The sequence below is a fragment of the Coenobita brevimanus genome, chromosome 101 (assembly GCF_032717465.1).
Source record: "Coenobita brevimanus isolate Jiangsu-jjx chromosome 101, ASM3271746v2, whole genome shotgun sequence".
NCBI classification, from domain to species: domain Eukaryota; kingdom Metazoa; phylum Arthropoda; class Malacostraca; order Decapoda; family Coenobitidae; genus Coenobita; species Coenobita brevimanus.
The window spans coordinates 58,819,168-58,840,569 of NC_137054.1; the positions used below are offsets into that span (position 1 = coordinate 58,819,168).

The following is a 21,402-nucleotide window of genomic DNA, read 5'->3' on the forward strand; positions in this document are numbered from 1 at the left end:
ATGCAACATCCGGGGCTGGAACGGGACATAACTGGCTGTTCTATACAATATTCAGCATTTTTTTTTTTTTTTTTTTTTTTATTTTTTTTTTTTAATGTGAGGAAGAAGGAACCAACTGGCCCTTAAATGGTACCCAACTAGCACTGTATTACTGTACTGTATCATTATTTTATTGTATTATATGCATAATTTTTTTCTTTTTCTCTTGATTCCGGTGTTGCTGTTTGCTGATGATACAGTATTGTTGAGTGAAGATGAATGAAAGTTGCAAAGTTTGGTGAATGAATTTGGGACAGTGTGTAGGAGGAGGAATCTGAAAGTTAATGTAAACAAGAGTAAAGTTATGGTGTTTGAGAGGAATGAAGTCACAGAGTGTGCAGTGAGGTTGGATGGTGAGGATATAGAGAATGTGAGTGCATTCAAGTACTTGGGTAGTGTGATGAGTAAGGATGGAGCTTTGGAGGATGAAGCGCATGAAAGGGTACAGCAGGGAAGGAAGGTTGTTGGTACACTGAAAGCAGTGATGAGAAATAGGGAGGTGAGTATGGAAGTTAAGAAGTCACTGCATGATAGTATTGTGATCCCTACCCTGACGTATGGAAGCGAGGTGTGGACCTTGCAAGAGGGGAGCAAGTCAAGAGTGAGAGCAGTGGAAATGAGTTACTTGAGAGGAACATGTGAAGTGACGTGGAGGGACAGGTTGACGAATGAAGAAGTGAAGGAACGTTGTGGGGTGGATGTGGATGTGGTTGAGAAGATTAGGAGAAATACACTGAGGTGGTTTGGACATGTGAAGAGAATGGAGAATGAAAGACTGACTAAGAGGGTGTATGTAGGTGAGGTGGAGTGAGGGAGAGGGAGGGGTAGACTGAGGATGAGGTGGAGGGATGGAGTAGAGAGGTATATGAGGGAGGGGGGGGGGCATTTGGGGGAGGGTAGTCAAATGGTGGGTGACAGAGCGACTTGGAGGCATTTTGTCTGCGGCCACCCTTTGCGGGATTAGGGCGTTGGGCTAGAGATAGATAGATAGATAGACTCTTGAAAAAGTTTTTAGGATAGAGGTTCAAGATGGATAGTAATGCAATATCCGGCCCAATGTTGAATATTGAGCCGATGGGGGGTACTTTGCAGTATCCCACGTTTTGCTTTAACCGGCTTAGGGCTTGGCTGAACTGTGCCAGATAATTGGGAGTTTACTGCTAATAATGAGCTGTCTTCAGGACTGCTTGTAGTGCAGTGTGTTGGTCATTAAAGAATTGAAGTAATTATTTGCTAAGCTAATATCCTATGGTGCCATAGATAATAAAGTTTTTCTGCCGTATGCAAAGAAAAATTATATTTTGTTTTATGATAGCTTTTCAGAAATTAGGAAACATCAGTACAGTAGTACGTTGGGTAAGCAATTATTCTTTTCTCTTCATTCAAGTCATTCTGTATGCATTAGTGTATTGCAGTGGATTCAGCCACTCAGCTCTTGTAGATGATATAATTTTTTTTTTTTTTTTCAGTTATATGTTGTATATACAGTGCTTTACGCAGGATAAAATATGGAGACGTTTTGCATGATTGAACTGTTGTTATTGAAATCACACTGACACATGAAAACTTCACTGTGTTGTCTCTGTATAAATGAATTTCATATTTTTATCTGCCTTGATGAAGCACAGAGAGCACGACTGTATTTAATAATGTTGAGTATTATTTTCTTATGAAACTCTTTCACATTAATTGTAAGCACAACTATTCACTTGGCTCAGCACACACAGCTTTAAGAGGAGCTCTGCAGGTTGTGCTTTAACCCCTTCAGTCCAGTGACATGTTATATCTTATACTTGTCGCTGCCAAACCAATTTGCTCAGTTTTGGGGAGCCCCCTGGTTGTAATGGGGTTAGTGAATGCATTATCAAACCACCTCAGTTTAAAAAGTCTCTCCTAAGCCAGATAATTACCTTTGTCAATAGCAAGAATAAAAAAAGAAACACATACTTGGATTGAAGGAGTTAAGTAAGGGCAGTCTTTTGCAGAAATAACTGTAGCATTGTTAAACAAATATTTATAATGAAAATTAATACCTCCAGTCTTGAGTAGAAAGTAATTACGCCTGTCTGGATGCCCTTCCCCCACTCCTTCACAGGCCTCACTCACCCTCACCACTAACCTTTCACAGGTACCCATCCCCCCGCCCCGCCCACCTACCACTATAGGCAGTGTTTGTGGTGGCATCGCAGCTCATGTCACCCCAAACATTCCCACTGCCTACAATGACAAGGTGATTCTTTGTATCCAGTTGCTTTATTGAGAACAGTATTGTATGAGAAGTACGACTGGTCATCTGCTGTGCCAGTTAGAGCTTTTGAATATTTTGATTCTAGTAATTTGTAAAAGCTTACCTTATTTACCAGTAAGTGTTGATTATTTTTTGCATGAAACACAAGTAATTTAAGTGTGATAATGGACGTCTTGCTATCGGTGAACAATAACTGATCACATACTAGTGTCCACAGTAAACTGCACTGTAAGGAGAACACACACTGACTGCTTATCTTCACAGCCTATTTTTAAAAGACAGAATATATTGTTGTGTATACTATTCAGTATAGATCATCATATTGTGTGCAATAGGACCCTGTAGATACATTATCAGTCATATACAGACTAAACGCAGCACCAAGAATTTGTTCATTGAAGAAAATAAGAAATTTGTTCATTGAAGAAAATAAGAACCAAGTCTAATCAAAGAAAAGACCCGAATATCATACTTCAAACAACAGGACAAACCACGACACTCCCCAACACCCCATACACAAGACAGCGTACTACAAATACAAGAACTCAACACCCAGATAAACAATAAAATATCAGAACAGCAAACACTAAACTGAAATAATTATCTCCAAACACTTGAGCACAAAACAAATACCAGCAAACTGTACAAAATACTAAACAGCATCACGCTTTCCAACAGTAACACTACACAATCACACACTGCCATCATAACAACAGACACCATACCTTCAAACAAACGACGAGCAAACACTCTCATCAGTCACTTTTCATGTCAGCCATCTAAACTCCCATCGTGACAGTTGATGTATCATCTGATGTAAGAGACAATTCTCCACAGACCCAGACTTTGCACCTTTCACTTACAACCAGACGAAGCACATCATTAGCAACCTTAAGCACTCATCTGCCTGTGGACCAGACAACATAGCAACATTCACCTTAAACACCTTGGACCACAAGGCATACAAGCATATCAAACTACAGCTACTCACAGAACATAATATCCAACATCTGGAGCATGGCATTATCATCACTATCCCCAAACCCAACAAAGACCCCACGTTACTTTCCTCACACTGCCCCATCACACTCCTCTGTACCCCCTCTAAAGTCACTGAACGACTGGTACTACAACTAGTTACACCTCACACCTCCCTAGCCCCATCACAACATGGTTTTAGGCCACTGCACTCCACAAACACACTTCTTACAGACCTTACACAGAGAGTTTTTGATGGCATGAATTCACCCAGGCCACCACACAGAACACTCCTAGTCACACTAGACATTAGCAAAGCCTTTGATGCCATCCCCCACCACAGCCTTACAAACAAAATATTCAACACAGACATGCACAATAATGCAAAAAGATGGCTGGCAAACTACTTAGCAGGCATATGTGTACATGTAACATTTGCTAGTCAGTCTTCGAACATCAGAAACTTCACAAATGGCATCCCCCAAGGATCTGTTTTGTCCCCTACACTCTTTAACTTATACATGCATAACATACCCACACCCCACACACCACAGATACACATAGCTTCCAATGCAGATGACATAACACTTACATGCACACACCAAAATGCAATTACAGCTGCACACATCCTCCAACCTTACCTCAACATACTACATGAATGGTTAACTACAAACAGACTCAAAATAGCCCCTGCCAAATCTACAGTGACCCTTCTCACAAAGTGGACAGCAGAACACAGTCACATTCCACATCTCACCATAAACAACACTCCCCTACCATACACACACACACCCAAAATCCATGGTGTAACATTCAATACTGTATATCATTTAAACAACACATCACAGACATTGAAAATAAAATAACACCAAGACTCAGTGCCTTGAGGTCACTTGCCCATACAACATTTGGACACAACAAAGAAACCACCACCACAGTATGCAAACAATATATGTTCAGTGATGAATTATGCAAGCCCTGCTTGGTATCCTAACCTCACTAAAACACACTACAACACTCTACTGACCATAAAGAATAAGGCCCTAAAAATATTCACAGGCTGCACAGCTTCTACACCCACAGACCACATACATCAAGAAACCAAAGTCCTCAAAGTCAAGGATCATGTAGACATGAGAGGCACCCAAATTCTCGCTGTAGCCTCCACAAACCCACAACATCCACTACACTACATGGCAGCACATCCACCCACACCAAGGAACATCAAAACAACACCCAGCACATGATATCATATACAAATACAGTACAGTAATCACTCCAATATCCGACGTAATAGAGCCATTGGTAGGTCCGGTTATTGGTTTTGTCCGGATATTGGGCCCCAGCTTATGGACTTGTACTTATGGACCCTAACTCAGAGAAACACCTATACAACTCCCTCTGGACATGCATAGCACCTATTTAAGACCCAAATCACACCAATAAGGCACATAAATGACTGAAATAAATGCAAAAGAAACATAAAATGAGGGTTTAGAAGTATGTTCATACATTAATAAACATTCTGGTACTTATGGACCCTAACCTAGCCTAACTCAGAAAAACACATTCCTACTGCACATGCATGAGGTAAGTATAGTATGGAAAAAAGTACAGTATGAAACATTCTGGTAAGTATAGTATGGAAAAAAGTACAGTATGAAACATTCTGGCTACTGACAGCAAGTCCCTGGCCATCTCGATGAATAACCACCTCCTCTCGGACTCTGCCAGTAAGAACGATTTCCTGAAGCACTTGCAGTACACTCTTCCTGAAGTCTTGCACTGAACGTAGTCAATAACGCACAGAAGTCCGTTCTCTTCACAGTGTTCACTTTTGTCCAAATAATGCTCCATTGTAACTTAGTGTTGCACATTAACTTTTCCCCTTTTTTTCCAAATTTCCAAAGCCAAAACAAAGAAGTCTGTTTACGTTAAATTTAGTTCCACTGAGTCTTTTCTCTCAACTCGAAAACCTTAACACAACACACCGTTTTTTTCACTGCACAACACTCAAAATTCCCGTGTGGTCTAGTGGAGAAGTTCTTGCTGTTTATTCACTGTCAGAGTCCGAGAGTATCACTGGCAGGCGACCAAGGGGTGCATTGCTGGGTCGTGGTGATGGCGTACCCACTGCAGAGGACTCTGAGGAAAGCCGCAAACTCACGTCGAGCGGTGACTCCACCGTGGCTGATGAGCTGCGCTGTGGCTCGGAGCATGAGGGCCTGTCTTGGGGAGGCAAACGGAATGGAGCCAGGGCTGGGCACAGCAGGGGTCACGGGCCTGAAAAAACTGTCAATCGTTGACTGACGCAAGAACCGACGATTCTGACGATTGATGATGCGCTGCCTGAAAGCACGCACTTCCTCCACGAGTCCCAAGGGCCCCATCTCCCTGTCGCAGTCCGGGTGTTCCAGGTGGTCTAGGACGAACTCTAGATGTTCCTGGAGTGCGCTCAGCTCGGGGATGGCTGGAGTAGTGTCCTGCTGAGAGGAGTCCGCATCATCGTCGCCTTCGTCGTCGGAATCTTCAAGTTCGGTACTGACACCAGCAACTGAAGACGCGATCTCGATATCAGACAACGTCTGATACCCAGGATTGCCCTCGTCGTCGTCCAACCACTCACGAACATCGTCCACATCAACAACATCGCCGTGCGTACGTAGCCATGCATGGAAGTCATCCACGTCAAACCCTAGAAAATCGTACTCCACATCCGTTCCGAGAAGCAGACGAGACCAACCATTTTCAAGAGTTTTCACAGGGACTTCCTTCCATGCACTAGCCCAGTTGTACAGCGCAGACTTGATGTTGTAGCGGCGAAGGTTTTCCAAAGTCCGCTTGCCTCGTGTGTCCCGTCCTTCCCTACGCTCGTCCTCGTCCTCGAGAACAACCATCACGCCGTCCAGGAACTTCCGACGGTATAGGCGCTTTGTTGCCACGATCACTCCTTGGTCCATGAGTTGAATGAGAGCAGTCGTATTAGGTGGCAGAAACATGCACCTAATACGGCCATTCTCAGCAACCAAGTCCTTGTCGCACGGGTGGGCAGGTGCATTGTCGAGCAGAAGGAGAGCCTTTACCTGGTCATGAGGGATTCCCAGTGTCTTCGTCTGGTAATGGATGACCTCTTTGACGAAGCGACGGTGAAACCAGTCTTTGAAAATCACAGCTGTGAACCATGCTTTCAAAGAATGGTACCAGACGACAGGAAGGACATCCATCACCCCACGAAGGCACCGAGGCTGCTTTGCAAGGCCAACAACAACGGGCTTAAGCCGGTGCATGCCGTTAGCACTGGCACAATACAAAGCAGATATCCGTTCCTTGGAAAGCTTGCGGCCAGGTACACGCTTCTCCGTCTCCTCGGCTAGAGTGTTCGTTGGCAGCAAGCGATAGAATAGGCCAGTTTCGTCAGCATTGTAGACTTGACCGAGAGTTAGGCCCTCCCTGTCGATCAAGCCTTTCACCTTGTGCCGAAACTCGTCAACTCCATCCTCGGTAGCGTCCAATGCTTTGCCATGTGCTTTACGGTTAGTAAGGCCATGTCGCAACTTGAACGCGAAGAGCCAACCCTCGGATGCCTTGAAGTCTAGGGCGTCGTGAAGCCTTGCGAACTTCTCAGCAGCAGCCTTCAGCTCCGTTCCATGTACCATCACACCAGCTGCACGTTGCTGTCAGTACCAAATCAACGTGGATCGGTCAATTTCTGCAAACTTGGGGGTAAACATAACCTTCCTTTCCACGTTGCGTTTGCTTCTCAATGAGAAGTCAGCCATGTACTGCATGAGTTTGTCTCGGGAACGTTTGATATCGAACAGAGTCGACCGGGCCAGGTTATACTCACGGAGAATGCGGGAAGAAGATCACCCCGCATCAACTTTCTCCAATATCTCCCTCTTCTTTTCCAGAGTCAACACCACTCTCTTCCTTTTCTGAGGTGGCGGGGCCATCATCACACACACTAAGAGGAGGCCCGAGAGCAGCAGGTAGGGCACCACCACAAAAGCGAGCACGTGGGCAGCCATTGCAAAGAGCGTAGGTCCAGTCTTGGTGAGAGACAGGCGGGAAGTGGGGAGGATGCAGCAGCGCTCTATCGGACGTCGGAGGAATGACACACCAAAACAATGCTCTCCCGCGGCGGGCGCGGCAAGTTCAAATTACGGACGGGAAAAAATCTTTTATTTTTTTATTTTTTTGGGTTTTCGGACCATTTTGGGAATGTTGGATCCCAGGACGATAAGGTCCAGGTAGTGGGGATGTTCGGTTATTGGGCGTCCGGATATTAGAGTGATTACTGTACTGTCATCTCTCCCCGTTGCCCACCTCAGACCAGCTTCCAGAAGCATATCAATACTCAGATCACTCGCCACTCCATTCAGTCACTTAAAGACAACACCCAGTTGCATGCATGGCCTCCTGATATCCAACCTTCTGAATCCTATCTCCCTTGTGAGGACAGGGTCCACTTGGCCAGGCTGAGATGTGGGCATCATCCAGCCCTCATAAGTTACCAGAAGAGGCTGGATGACTCGGTCGCTGATGTCTGTCCAAAATGTAACACAGCACCCCATACTATTAAGCACATTATGGAAGACTGCATTGCACACAATCACCTGCGCCAACAACACAACATACTCTCCTTGAGAGCTCTGTGGAAAAGCCCGGTCTCGGCCATGGCTTTCCTTAGGGACTCAGTGCTGCTCAGCTAGACTTCCTAGGGAACAACTACTACTGCTTCTGACAATTGTGGTTTTAATTTGCTTTGTTTGTAGGTTCTCCGGACCAAAATATTGTCGTGTCATCTTCTCGTTCATTTGTTTATTTATGGTGGATATATTTTCAAGGCAGAAATCTTTGGAAGGCAGAGTCATCATGACAGAGGTGGTGCTGTATAAGCCTTCAACGTAACTTGCCAACATGTTGAAAAAGGATTTTGGAGCTTTTGAAAGAAAGGGAAAATCAAATATACAATAAAGGTGGAGACAGGACAGAAAATAACCAGCAAGGCCTTGTGCTGAAGCTGAAGGATGGCACTGAGATTGACAAGCATAAGTGTAGCACTAGCCGATCAGGGTGACACTCCCAAGGGGAATGGGAATGCCAGTGATAGGGAGAGCTGGAGCTCCCATTTCACGAGCTACTAGAATATCTGACCATCCCCCTTTGCTGACCTCTTCAGTGCAACAATAAGAAGGAGAGTAGACCAGTATACTTTCTCAAACACTTTCCTCTAACTGTCTCATGCACTATAGTCGTTCTGTTTTATGAAGGCAGTTTGGGTGGGACGCTCTGGGACCTCACACTGTTATCTCTGTTGTCACATCACCGCCGACACACGTGTAATTATTTGTGTTCACCTCTCTCTCTCTCTCTCTCTCACTCTCCTATTTTAAGCTAGTAACTACTTATAAATGAATTTTAAACACTCTGTATAGATGTAATTCAATAAAAAAGCTGTAGTATAGTATAAATCTCATAAGACTTGTCAGCGTTGCCTTTGAGACATTGTCAGGTGGTGACACGAGGGACAGCCCTGCGTGAGTGGGTCATACTCGGTCAGTCTCCCGCCATGGAAGCTATTTAAAAAAAAAAAAAACGCACCTGTAGACTTTTACCTCAGGGGTGGTGTGGAAAAAAAGTCGAAAACAAGTGAAAAAATTAAGAAAATACAATTAGTAGTAGTTAATATATAATATGAGAGAGAGAGAGAGAGAGAGAGAGTGCACGTGTGTGGCGACGATGTGGCAACAGAGCTAACAGAGTGAGGTCCCAGAGAGCCTGACCCAAACTGCCTTGATAAAATAGAACGGCTGTAGACCATATGTGCTTTACATATCACACAATGTACCTCACTGCGTCACAGGGGTTGACGCCAGCAAGGGCATGCGGCCAGAAAACTTTGTCCCTGCTTCTTAGTGGTGGACATATTGTGGGAAGATGTGACGAGGGCTCTGCCAGTATTGATTCTGGTGTCAGGATGGGATGGTGTTCAAAACCTGTGCTAGAGGGTACAGGGCATTGCAGTTCCCAGGCAGCCACTTCCATCCAGTAGAGATGGGCCAGAACCTGGGAGTAGCATCCCAGGAGGCTGCCCTGTCATTGGGTGTATAATGGCGGGACAGTTACAGTGCCAGTGTGCACTTAGAGGGTGTCCCTGTAGCTGTCCCAGCAGGGTGCCCTGAGGTCACTGCCACCACTGGTCATGGCTGGTGGTTTATCGGTCCCAAATCCCATGCCTGGACCTGGGACTGTGCGGGTAGGTGGGGCCTGTGTTATGTCTCTCCCCATTATTTAATAACCAGTTAGGACAAGAAAGAAATTCAAAGCAAGTCTGAGGAAACTAAATCACCCAAGGGGATCAGAGGAGTGTCATGGAATGTGGGAAGTTTGAGGAGTAGAATGGGGGAAGTAGTTGTGGCATTCAGTAGGAGGTGGGTGGATGTGGGATGTGTGTAGAAGTCAGGTATTGGGGAGGATCAGCAAGAATGATTGCTGAAAGGGATGGATGGTACAAGTTGTTTTGGCAGGGTAGGAATAGATGGATATGGTGGTGTGAGTGTGTTGGTTAAGGAGAAATGGGCAGAATGTGTCATCAGTATTATGTGAGCCAGTGAATGGATAATAGTAGTGAAAATTTTGTTCAGTGAGATTATGTTTGCATTTATATTGGCGTATGCTCCACAGGTAGGCTTGGATGAAATAGAGGAGGATAGATTTCGGGATGACCTAATACTTGTAGCAAGTGGTATGGGGGATGATGAGAATGTAGTTTTGAGAGGGAAAGTAAATGGACGTGTAAGTGAAGCAGCTCAAGGATATGAAGGAGTACATGGGGGATTTGCATATGGTACAAGAAATGAGGAAGGGGAAAGGACACTCGAGTTTGGGAAGGCAATGAACATGATTGTGTGCAACAGAAGTTTTAGGAATAGAGAGAGTAGGTTGATTGCAAATGAGTCTGAGGGAAATAGCAGCCAGATAAACTATTTCCTGGTCAGAAGGGCTGATAGGAGGTTGATGAGGAATGTTAAAGTTATAGGGATCAAGGAGTGTGTGCAGCAGCGCAAGTTATTGATATGTGATGTGGTACTTAAGGAGCAGGTGATGTAAAAGAAGACCTATGCATCTAGGTGGAAAATATGGAGGTTAAAAAAGCAATCAGTAAGGGATGTCTTCTACAGAAAGATGAATAGAGTGGTGGCTGAACAGGGAGGCATTGACAGAAGTGTTAATGAACAGTACAGAGTTCTCAAGAACAACCTCTTGAGAGTTCTGATTCACTGTTTGGATGGACAAGGGGCCCCCAAGACATAAAGTAATTTGGTGGTGGGATGAGGATGTAGAAGCTGTACTTAAGGAGAAAAAAAGGCTTTTCTGGGAATGGAAATAGGGTGGTAACAAAGTGGATTACTTGGCTGCCTATTGTTGGGTTAGAAAAGAGGTTTACAGGGCAAATTGAGTCTCAGAGACTTTTACTTGTTAACCTAAATAAAGTGGAAAGGAAAAATATGATATTTAAGGTGGCAAATAAGATGAAGAGGGAAAAAAGGGATATCATAGGTGAGCAGTGTGTGAGGAATGATGAGGGAAAGGCAGTGGTGAACAGTGGGGATATTAAAGATACCTGGAGTGAGCATTAAGACTAGTTGTTGAATGAGGATTTTGACTAGGACAGGGAAGGATTGGAGCCAGCAAATCTAGTGTTTGCCCTTGGCCTTTGATTGATGGTGCTCCTGTGAGCAGAGAAGTAGGCAGGATGCAGGTGGGGAAGGCAGCTGGTGTGTCTGGGTTGACTGCTGCAGTGCTGAAAGTCTCAGGAGATATAGGAGTGGAGTTAGTCACTGACTGGATAAATGCAATTATATATAAGTGTGTTGTCCCAGATGATTAGCTGAAGAGTGTAATTGTAAATATGCACAGGAGTAAGGGTGATGCCCAGGAAAGAGGAAATTATAAAGGTATGAAGCTATTGGACCAGATAATGAAGGTAATGGAGAGAGTTCTAGAAAATAAAATTAGAGAAAGAATGAATATTGATGAGATGCAGTTTGGGTGTATGCAAGGCAAAGGGACCACTGATGCCAAATTCATTGTTCGACAGCTTCAGGAAAAATATATAGGAAAGAAAAGGGAACTGTATTTTGTTTTTGTTAATTTCAAGAAGGTCTTAGACAGAGTCCCTAGAGAGGTGTTAAAGTTGGCTATGAGAAAGCTTGGGTTGGAGGAGTGGCTGGTTAGGGTGGTTATGTCCATGTAAGTGGGTGCTCGCACCCAGGTAAAGGTGATTGAAGATTTGAATGATGAGTTTTCCATGATTGTTGGTGTGCACCAAGGGTCAGTCTTGAGCCCCTTGTTTATTATTGTACTTGAAGCCCTCTCATGTGACTTCAGAAATGGACTTCGATGGGAGATGTTGCATGCTGATGCTTTGATGTTGACTGCAGAGAATGAAAGGGAGACAGAGGAAAGATTTAGAAAGTGGAGAGGTGGTATGGGGCTCAAGGGCTTAAGAGTAGGGCTGGTGGCAGTACTGTCAAAGAAGAGGGGGAGTGGCCATGTGCAATTTGCCATAAGGGCGTGGGAAGTAATTCCATCTTGTGCAGTGTTTGTGATAAGTGGGTGCATAAGAGATCTAGTGGTATTAGAGGTAGACCATTAGGTAATGCAAATTTCATGTGTGTGGTGTGTCGGGGAGAGAGTGTGGAGATTGTTAGGTGTGAAAGGATTGAAGCTGCAGGTGAGTATGTTTAGTGTGTGAAAGAGTTTTTCTTTTTTTTCATTTGGGAGACATGTTATGTGCTGCAGGTGGGGCTGAAGCTAGCTCTGTGGCTAGACTGAGGAGTGGTTAGAAGTTAGGGAACTGTTGCCTCTTCTGCCATTGAGAGGGCTTTCCCTCTGTGATAAAGGATCTTTGTATGTGGCTTGTGTTAGGAGAGTAATGTTGTATAGTAGTGAGATAATCGCAGGCTCAGACATACACAATGGCACTGATTAGGTGGATGTGCAGTGTATCCCTGAGTGTGGGGTATGGGGGGACTAGATGTTCTGATAGAGGAGTTGAGAGGTAGGATGGGACTGGAGTGTATTAGTGTTGTGATGAGGAGAGGTAGATGGAGATGGTTTGGCCATGTGGATAGGATGGGAGATGAAAATTGGGTACAGAAAGTGAGAAGTGTTAATGTTGGGGATAGGGTAGCGAGAGGTTGACCGAAAAAAAGCTGGGATAAGGTCATTGAGTGTGACCTCAAGGATAAGGGACTAAATAAGGTAGTTGCCAGAGATTGAGCATCATGGAGAGCCGCCATTAGGTGGCCAAGGCAGATGCATGCAAGCATGTTGGTGACTTCAAAAGCAAAACAGAAAACAAAACGAAGTTATCTGCAACTTCTGAGGATGGCAATAGTACATTGAAGTCTGCTGCAGTTAATAGCTGTAGGGACACCAATTCAGGGGTCCGTATCATCAGGTTGTAAACAGAAGGAGCTAAAGCATATGCCAGTGCAACAATGATAATGTTTTGATTCCAGTGCTGTTTACCAAGTACAGTGTGTGGTAGGTCGGGGCACCCATCTTTTTGTGTGTGTGTGTGTGTGTGTGTGTGTGTGTGTCTGTACGTGCGTGTGTGCGTGCATGTGTGTGTGTGTGTGTGTGTGTGTGTGTGTATTTACCTATTTGTAGTATACAGGAATTGAGCAATGCTCGTGTTGTCCTGTCTCCATATCCACATTTATCAAGTCTACCTTTACACATATGAATGTTTTTCTCATGCACCACCTCTTTGTCTAAGTCCTTCCAAATATTTAAGTATTTACCTAATATACCTAATTGTGATATACACGGAATGTACTATGCTCGTGGGTTTCCGTCGCTGTTTCTCAATAAGTCAAATTTAGCTTTAAACTCGTTTAAGTTTTTAGACTGGACGATCTCTTTGTTCAGGCTAGTCCATAAGTCTATACTTCTGTAAGGAAAGCTATATTTCTTGATATCCTTCAAGCAGCTTGACTTTTTCAATTTCATTCCGTGTCCTCTTGTTGCTCTCTTATCCCATACAAACAGATCTTCTTTGTCAATTTTATCTACCCCCACCATGGTCCTGAACACTGCAGTCATATCTCCTCTCTTTCTCCTTTCCTCTAAGGAAGGCAAATCCAGCTTTTCCAGCCTCTCTCTGTATGACAAGTCTGTCAGACTGGGGACCATCTTGGTTGCTGTTCTTTGTATTCTCTCAATCTTGTTTATATCTTTCTTTTTGTGTGGGGACCACACTACCGCTGCATATTCTAATCTGGGGCGGATCATTGCCACTATCAATTTTTTTATCATCTCCTCATCCATATAATGAAATGCTACTCTTATGTTAGTCAAGAGTTTGTAAGTCTCTCCAACTATCTTGTTATTGTGCTTTTCTGGTGACAAACTATCTTGGACCAGCACTCCCAAATCTTTCTCTTCTCTCCTTTTTGTGATTAATTCATTACCCAACAAATAATTCAGTGATGGCCTCCTGTACTTTTACCCATTTCCAATATTTTACATTTCTTTACATTAAATTTCATTTCCCAAGTCCGGCTCCAATTGTGTATCCTATCCAAATCCTCCTGCAGTATTTTACAATCCTCCTCAACCTCTACCTTCCTCAAGATCTTTACATCATCAGCAAACAGACTCGCATAACTGTTCACTCCATCTACCATATCATTTACGTAAATCAGGAACATTACTGGCGCCAACACCGAGCCTTGAGGGACTCCACGTGTTACTTCCCTCCATCCAGACATCCTATCCTTTATTACTGTCCTCATTTGTCTGTCTCTCAAAAAGTCTCTCACCCATTCCAGAAGTTTCCCCTTCAGTCCTCCTATATATTCTAGTTTCCACATTAGTCTCTTATGAGGTACCTTGTCAAAGGCCTTCTCTAAGTCTAAGTACAGACAATCCACCCAACCATCTCTCTCCTGTACCACGTCAATCACTCTTGAGTAAAAGCTCAACAAGTTAGAAACACATGACCTTCCACTTCTGAATCCAAACTGACATTCAGCCAAAATATTCATCTCTTCCAGATATTTTATCCATCTGTCTTTCCGGATTCTCTCACACAATTTTGCGACCATGCTGGTTAGAGACACTGGTCTATAATTCAGGGGTTCTTCCCTGTTTCCTCCCTTGTAAATTGGTACCACATTTGCCCTCTTCCATTCTTTTGGCACTTTCCCCTCTTCCAGTGAGCATACGATTAAACTGTGAATTTTATCCGCCAGTTGTTCTCTGCATTCCTTCAGTACCCAATTGGAAATTCCATCAGGTCCTGGGGCTTTCCTTACATCTTGAGTTTCCAGTAATTTATACACTTCCTGTACCTCCACTTTTATATCTTTTATCACCGGAACATTTCTAATCACTCCCTCCCCTTCCACAAGCTCCTTTTCTTTAGTGAAAACTGACTGGAAACGTTTGTTCATTATTTCTGCTTGCATTGCCGCATCCTTAAAGACCTCTCCTTCTACTTTCAGTTTGGTGATTCCTTCCTTTTGTTTCAGTTTGCCATTAACAAATCCATAAAACAGTTTGGGTTCATCCTTGCATTTGTCTATTATACCTTTTTCAAAATTCCTTTCATCTTCTCTATGTATTCTTGTGTATTCATTTCTTGTTCTTTTATATTCTTCCTTTGTTCTGTTGTTACCTCTCTTTCCCCAATTGTTCCACGCCTTATCTCTCTCTTTTTTTGCTATCATACACCTTCTATTAAACCACTCCTTTTTCCTGTTTTCTTTCCCTCTTACTCTTGGTACAAATTTTTCCACTCCCAAATTATAGAGGTCTAGAAAGATATCCCACTTCCTCTGTATCTCTCTTGTTTCTCTGAATTTTCTCCAATCCGCATTTTCAAAAAAGTTTCTCAATCCTGTAAAATTTGCTTTGCCAAAGTTGTATCTTCCCTGTCTATGAAGCTTGTCTCTTGGCTCGACGTTTCCTATTAACATCTGGAACTCAATGACCATGTGATCACTTTTTCCTAAAGGACAGAGATACTTCAATGATTCTATTACATCGGGTTCTTTGGTGAACAGTAAATCTAACCTTGCTGGTGTGTCCTCACCTCGAAACCGTGTCTCTTCTTTGACCCATTGCGTCATCACATTATTCATTATTATATTTAATAACATAGTACCGCACGAATCCTCGCCGCCTCCCGAGTACCATTCCTCCCAGTTCACCTCTTTACAGTTAAAGTCACCCACCAAAATTATATTATTGCTTTTCTCAATTATTTTTTGCAAATAGCTAGCCATATCTGAGAACATCTCATGGTATTCGTCATCCTTCCATGCTCTCGTCTTTGGGGGAACATACACTACCGCCATATCTCACTTAACATTCTCTCCAGTTTCTAATTTCATATATATCACTTCATCCCTGCCTTCTCCCATTTCCACAGTATCTACATTTATGTTGTTCTTCACTGCTATTATCACTCCTCCTCCCTTTTTTTCTTTCCTGTCTTTTCTCCACAGTTTGTATTTACCATCTTCCAAATGAACATCCGTATCTTCTCTTAATTTGGTCTCTACAAACCACATGACATCAGGTTCATGTTCTCTCAAGAAATCGTTAATTTCGATCCTTGTCGATATGAAACCATCAACATTAGTATATATCACCTTCAGATTATTTTTGACGTTTTTAATACCCTCTTCTCTCCTACTCTCTGTCCGTACCACTTCCTCAACTTCTGATCTTTCACAGCCATCCCTCTTAGTTTCCTTCACTTCTGTTTCCTTAAATACCATTTCCTTACTTTCATATCCAATACTCTCCAAAAAAAAGTATTACATTCTTCCTCTGTCCTCTTATCATTTTTTTCCTTTACTTCTTCCTTTAATGATTTTAAAACTTCTCTTTCTTCTTCATTCAGATCTTTTCTTATTATAATATTTTCCATCCCCGCCTCTGCTTAATTTCCAGGTCACTTTAAGTATTTCATTTATTACACTTTCTGATGTAAATTTGACTCTCATTGGTCTTGTTTCCCCTTTCTTATAAGGCCCTATCCTCCTTACTTCCTCAATTTCTTTTACCCACTTGTCTCCTTCGGGGTCAATCTTGCCTAATATTCCTCTCACCATGTTCGTGTCTCTCTCGAGTCTTACGAACCTAACCTTTTCTTCCTCTTCCCTGTTTCCAAATACTACCACACATCTGTTCCTTTCTACAGTTTCTCTCACTATTTTCTCTTTTTTCTTCAGTATTTTCACTACATTTTCTTCCATTTCTTTCTTGTTCATTTCCCTTTCTTCCTGGATGATCTCTCTTAAGCTGACCACTTCTTTCTGTTCTTCTTCTACGTGTGCCCACTTTGCCTTGTGTTCTTCTAGTACATTACTCACCTTCTCCGTTTTATTAGTACTCTCTTCAAGTTTCCTCCTCAGTTCAACATTTTCCCTCTTCAAATTCTTAATCTCTTCATTGGCTGTTTCGTTGGACTGGATTAGACTCTGTATGGTGGTTTCCGTATTTCCTGACACATCCTTTATCACTAGATTCTCTACTTTTTTTTCGAGTTCACTAATCCTCATAATTAATGTTTTCACCAGGTCCATGACATTAGTATTAGCATCAAATCCTTGAAATTCCATTCCCTCTTTGTTTACATTTTCGGCCATCTTTAACGTACCGGTAAAGTACCTAAACAGCTGTTACCGAATAAGCCACAAACATTCATGTATACTATTGCCAACAAATCTTTACATTTTTGGTAGTCTACCAACTTTCATTATTTTAAATTTAAAGAAAGACCCTAGGAGACAGGACAGACAAAATTCCTGGAACTACTCAAGGTTAGGAGCGATGCCTGGGACGACCTCTCTCTCCGGCTGCTCGTGTGTGTGTGTGTGTGTATTTACCTAATTGTGATACACAGGAAATGAGCTACGCTCGTGGGGTCCCGTCTCTGTTTCTCAATAAGTCAAATTTAGCTTTAAACTCGTTTAAGTTTTTCGACTGGACGATCTCTTTGTCCAGGTTATTCCACAGGTCTATACATCTATAAGGAAAACTATATTTCTTGATATCCTTCAAGCAGCTTGGCTTCCTCAGTTTCATCCCGTGTCCTCTTGTTACTCTCTTATCCCATAAAAACAGATCTTCTTTGTCAATTTTATCTACTCCTATCATGGTCCTGAACAATGCAATCATGTCGCCTCTCTTTCTCCTTTTCTTCTAAGGAGGGCAAATCCAGCTTTTCCAGCCTCTCTCTATACGACAGATCTGCCAGACTAGGGACCATCTTGGTTACTGTTCTTTGTATTCTCTCAATCTTGTTTATATCTTTCTTTTTGTGCAGGGACCACACTACTGCTGCTTATTCCAACCTGGGGCGAACCATGGCCACTATCAATTTTTTCATCATCTCCTCATCCATATAATGAATAGCCACTCTTATATTAGTCAGGAGTTTATATGTCTCTCTAACTGTCTTGTTAATGTGTTTTTCAGGTGACAAACTATCCTGGACCAGCACACCCAAATCTTTCTCTTCTCTCGCTTTTGTGATTGGTTTATTACCCATCAAATAATTCAATGATGGCCTCTTGGTACTTTTACCCATTTCCAATATTTTATATTTCTTTGCATTGAATTTCATTTCCCACATCCGGCTCCATTCGTGTGTCCTATCCAGATCCTCCTGCAGCATTTTACAATCCTCCTCAACCTCTACCTTCCTCATGATCTTTACATCATCAGCAAACAGACTTACATAACTTTTCACTCCATCTACCATATCATTTACGTAACTCAGGAACATTACTGGCGCCAACACCGAGCCCTGTGGGACTCCACTTGTTACTTCCCTCCTTCCAGACATCTTATCCTTTATTATTATCCTCGTTTGTCTGTCTCTCAAAAAGTCTCTCATCCATTCTAGGAGGTTACCCTTCAGTCCTCCTATATGCTTTAGTTTCCACATTAGTCTCTTATAGGGTACCTTGTCAAAGGCCTTCTCCAAATCTAAATACACACAATCCATCCAACCTTCTCTTTCCTGAAGCACGTCAATCACTCTTGAGTAAAAACTCAACAAGTTGGAAACACATGACCTTCCACTTCTAAATCCAAACTGACTATCAGCCAAAATATTCATCTCTTCCAGATATTTTATCCATCTATCTTTCAGAATTCTTTCACACAATTTTGTGACCATGCTGGTTAGGGACACTGGTCTATAATTCAGAGGTTCTTCCTTGTTTCCTCCCTTATAAATTGGTACCACATTTGCCATCTCCCATTCTTGAGGCACTTTCCCCTCTTCCAGAGAACACACAATTAAACTGTGAATCTTATCTGCTAGTTGTTCTCTGCATTCCTTCAGTACCCAGTTAGAGATTCCATCTGGTCCTGGGGCTTTCCTTACATCTTGAGTTTCTAGTAGTTTATGCACTTCCTGTGCTTCCACTTTTATATCTATTATGACTACTTTTCTAGTCACTACCTCCACTTCCACAAACTCCTTTTCATTAGTGAAAACTGACAGGAAATGTTTGTTCATCATTTCTTCTTGCAGTGCCACATCTTTATAGACCTTTCCTTCTACTTTCAGTTTGGTGATTCCTTCCCTTTGTTTCATTTTGCTGTTGACAAATCTACAAAACAGTTTGGGTTCGTCCTTACATTTGTCTGTTATACCTTTTTCAAAATTCCTTTCTTCTTCTTCTCTGTGTATTCTTGTGTATTCATTTCTAGTTCTTTTATATTCTTCCTTTGTTCTCTTGTTACCTCTCTTTCTCCAATTGTTCCATGCCGTGTCTCTCTCTTTTTTTGGTATCATACACTCTTTTTTCCTGTTTTCTTTCCCCTTTACTCGTGGCACAAATTTTTCCACTCCCGAATTATACAGGTCTAGAAAAATATCCCACTTCCTCTGTATCTCTGTTGTTTCTCTGAATTTTCTCCAATCTGCATTTTCAAAAAATTTTCTCAATCCTGTAAAGTTTGCTTTCCCAAAGTTGTACCTTCCCTGCCTATAAAGCTCGTGTGTGTATTTACCTATTTGTAGTATACAGGAATTGAGCAATGCTCGTGTTGTCCTGTCTCCATATCCACATTTATCAAGTCTACCTTTACACACATGAATGTTTTTCTCATGCACCACCTCTTTGTCTAAGTCGTTCCAAATATTTAAGAATATACCTAATTGTGATATACACGGAATGTACTATGCTCGTGGGTTTCAGTCGCTGTTTCTCAGTAAGTCGAATTTAACTTTAAACTCGTTTAAGTTTTTAGACTGGACGATCTCTTTGTCCAGGCTATTCCATAAGTCTATACTTCTGTAAGGAAAGCTATATTTCTTGATATCCTTCAAGCAGCTTGACTTTTTCAATTTCATTCCATGTCCTCTTGTTGCTCTCTTATCCCATACAAACAGATCTTCTTTGTCAATTTTATCTACTCCCACCATGGTCCTGAACACCGCAATCATGTCTCCCCTCTTTCTCCTTTCCTCTAACGAAGGCAAATCCAGTTTTTCCAGCCTCTCTCTGTATGACAGGTCTGTCAGACTGGGGACCATCTTGGTTGCTGTTCTTTGTATTCTCTCAATCTTGTTTATATCTTTCTTTTTGTGTGGGGACCACACTACCGCTGCATATTCTAACCTGGGGCGGATCATGGCCACTATCAATTTTTTCATCATTTCCTCATCCATATAATGAAATGCTACTCTTATGTTAGTCAAGAGCTTATAAGTCTCTCCAACTATCTTGTTAATGTGCTTTTCTGGTGACAAACTATCTTGGACCAGCACTCCCAAATCTTTCTCTTCTCTCCTTTTTGTGATTAATTCATTACCCAAAAAATAATTCAGTGATGGTCTCCTGCTACTTTTACCCATTTCCAATATTTTACATTTCTTTACATTAAATTTCATTTCCCACGTCCGGCTCCAATTGTGTATCCTATCCAAATCCTCCTGCAGTATTTTACAATCCTCCTCAACCTCTATCTTCCTCAAGATCTTTACATCATCAGCAAACAGACTCGCATAACTGTTCACTCCATCTACCATATCATTTACGTAAATCAGGAACATTACTGGCGCCAACACTGAGCCTTGAGGGACTCCACTTGTTACTTCCCTCCATCAAGACATCTTTTCCTTTATTACTGTCCTCATTTGTCTGTCTCTCAAAAAGTCTCTCATCCATTCCAGAAGTTTCCCCTTTAGTCCTCCTATATATTCTAGTTTCCACATTAGTCTCTTATGAGGTACCTTGTCAAAGGCCTTCTCTAAGTCTAAGTACACACAATCCACCCAACCATCTCTCTCCTGTACCACATCAATCGCTCTTGAGTAAAAGCTCAACAAGTTTGAAACACATGACCTTCCACTTCTGAATCCAAACTGACATTCAGCCAAAATATTCATCTCTTCCAGATATTTTATCCATCTGTCTTTCAGGATTCTCTCACACAATTTTGCGACCATGCTGGTTAGAGACACTGGTCTATAATTCAGGGGTTCTTCCCTGTTTCCTCCCTTGTAAATTGGTGCCACATTTTCCCTCTTCCATTCTTTTGGCACTTTCCCTCTTCCAGTGAGCATACAATTAAGCTGTGAATTTTATCCGCCAGTTGTTCTCTGGATTCCTTCAGTACCCAATTAGAAATTCCATCAGGTCCTGGGGCTTTCCTTACATCTTGAGTTTCCAGTAATTTATACACTTCCTGCACCTCCACTTTTATATCTTTCATCACCGGAACATTTCTAATCACTCCCTCCCTTCCACAAGCTCCTTTTCTTTAGTGAAAACTGACTGGAAACGTTTGTTCATTATTTCTGCTTGCATTGCCGCATCCTTAAAGACCTCTCCATCTACTTTCAGCTTGGTGATTCCTTCCTTTTGTTTCAGTTTGCCATTAACAAATCTATAAAACAGTTTGGGTTCATCCTTGCATTTGTCAATTATACCTTTTTCAAAATTCCTTTCTTCTTCCCTACGTATTCTTGTGTATTCGTTTCTTGTTCTTTTATATTCTTCCTTTGTTCTGTCGTTACCTCTCTTTCTCCAATTGTTCCACGCCTTATCTCTCTCTTTTTTGGCTATCATACACCTTCTATTAAACCACTC

The 21,402-nt window shown here is 42.3% G+C and overlaps 1 protein-coding gene across 1 annotated transcript in view; it reads left to right on the plus strand.

Annotated features, from left to right (window-relative positions):
• Positions 1-21,402, plus strand: part of LOC145415046 (uncharacterized) — a 1,008,740-nt gene that overhangs the window by 814,296 nt on the left and 173,042 nt on the right. The window contains exon 15 of the mRNA XM_080284461.1: positions 2,168-2,269. Within this exon, the coding sequence (XP_080140587.1) occupies positions 2,168-2,269 (102 nt within the window). The remainder of the gene's footprint in view (positions 1-2,167; positions 2,270-21,402) is intronic.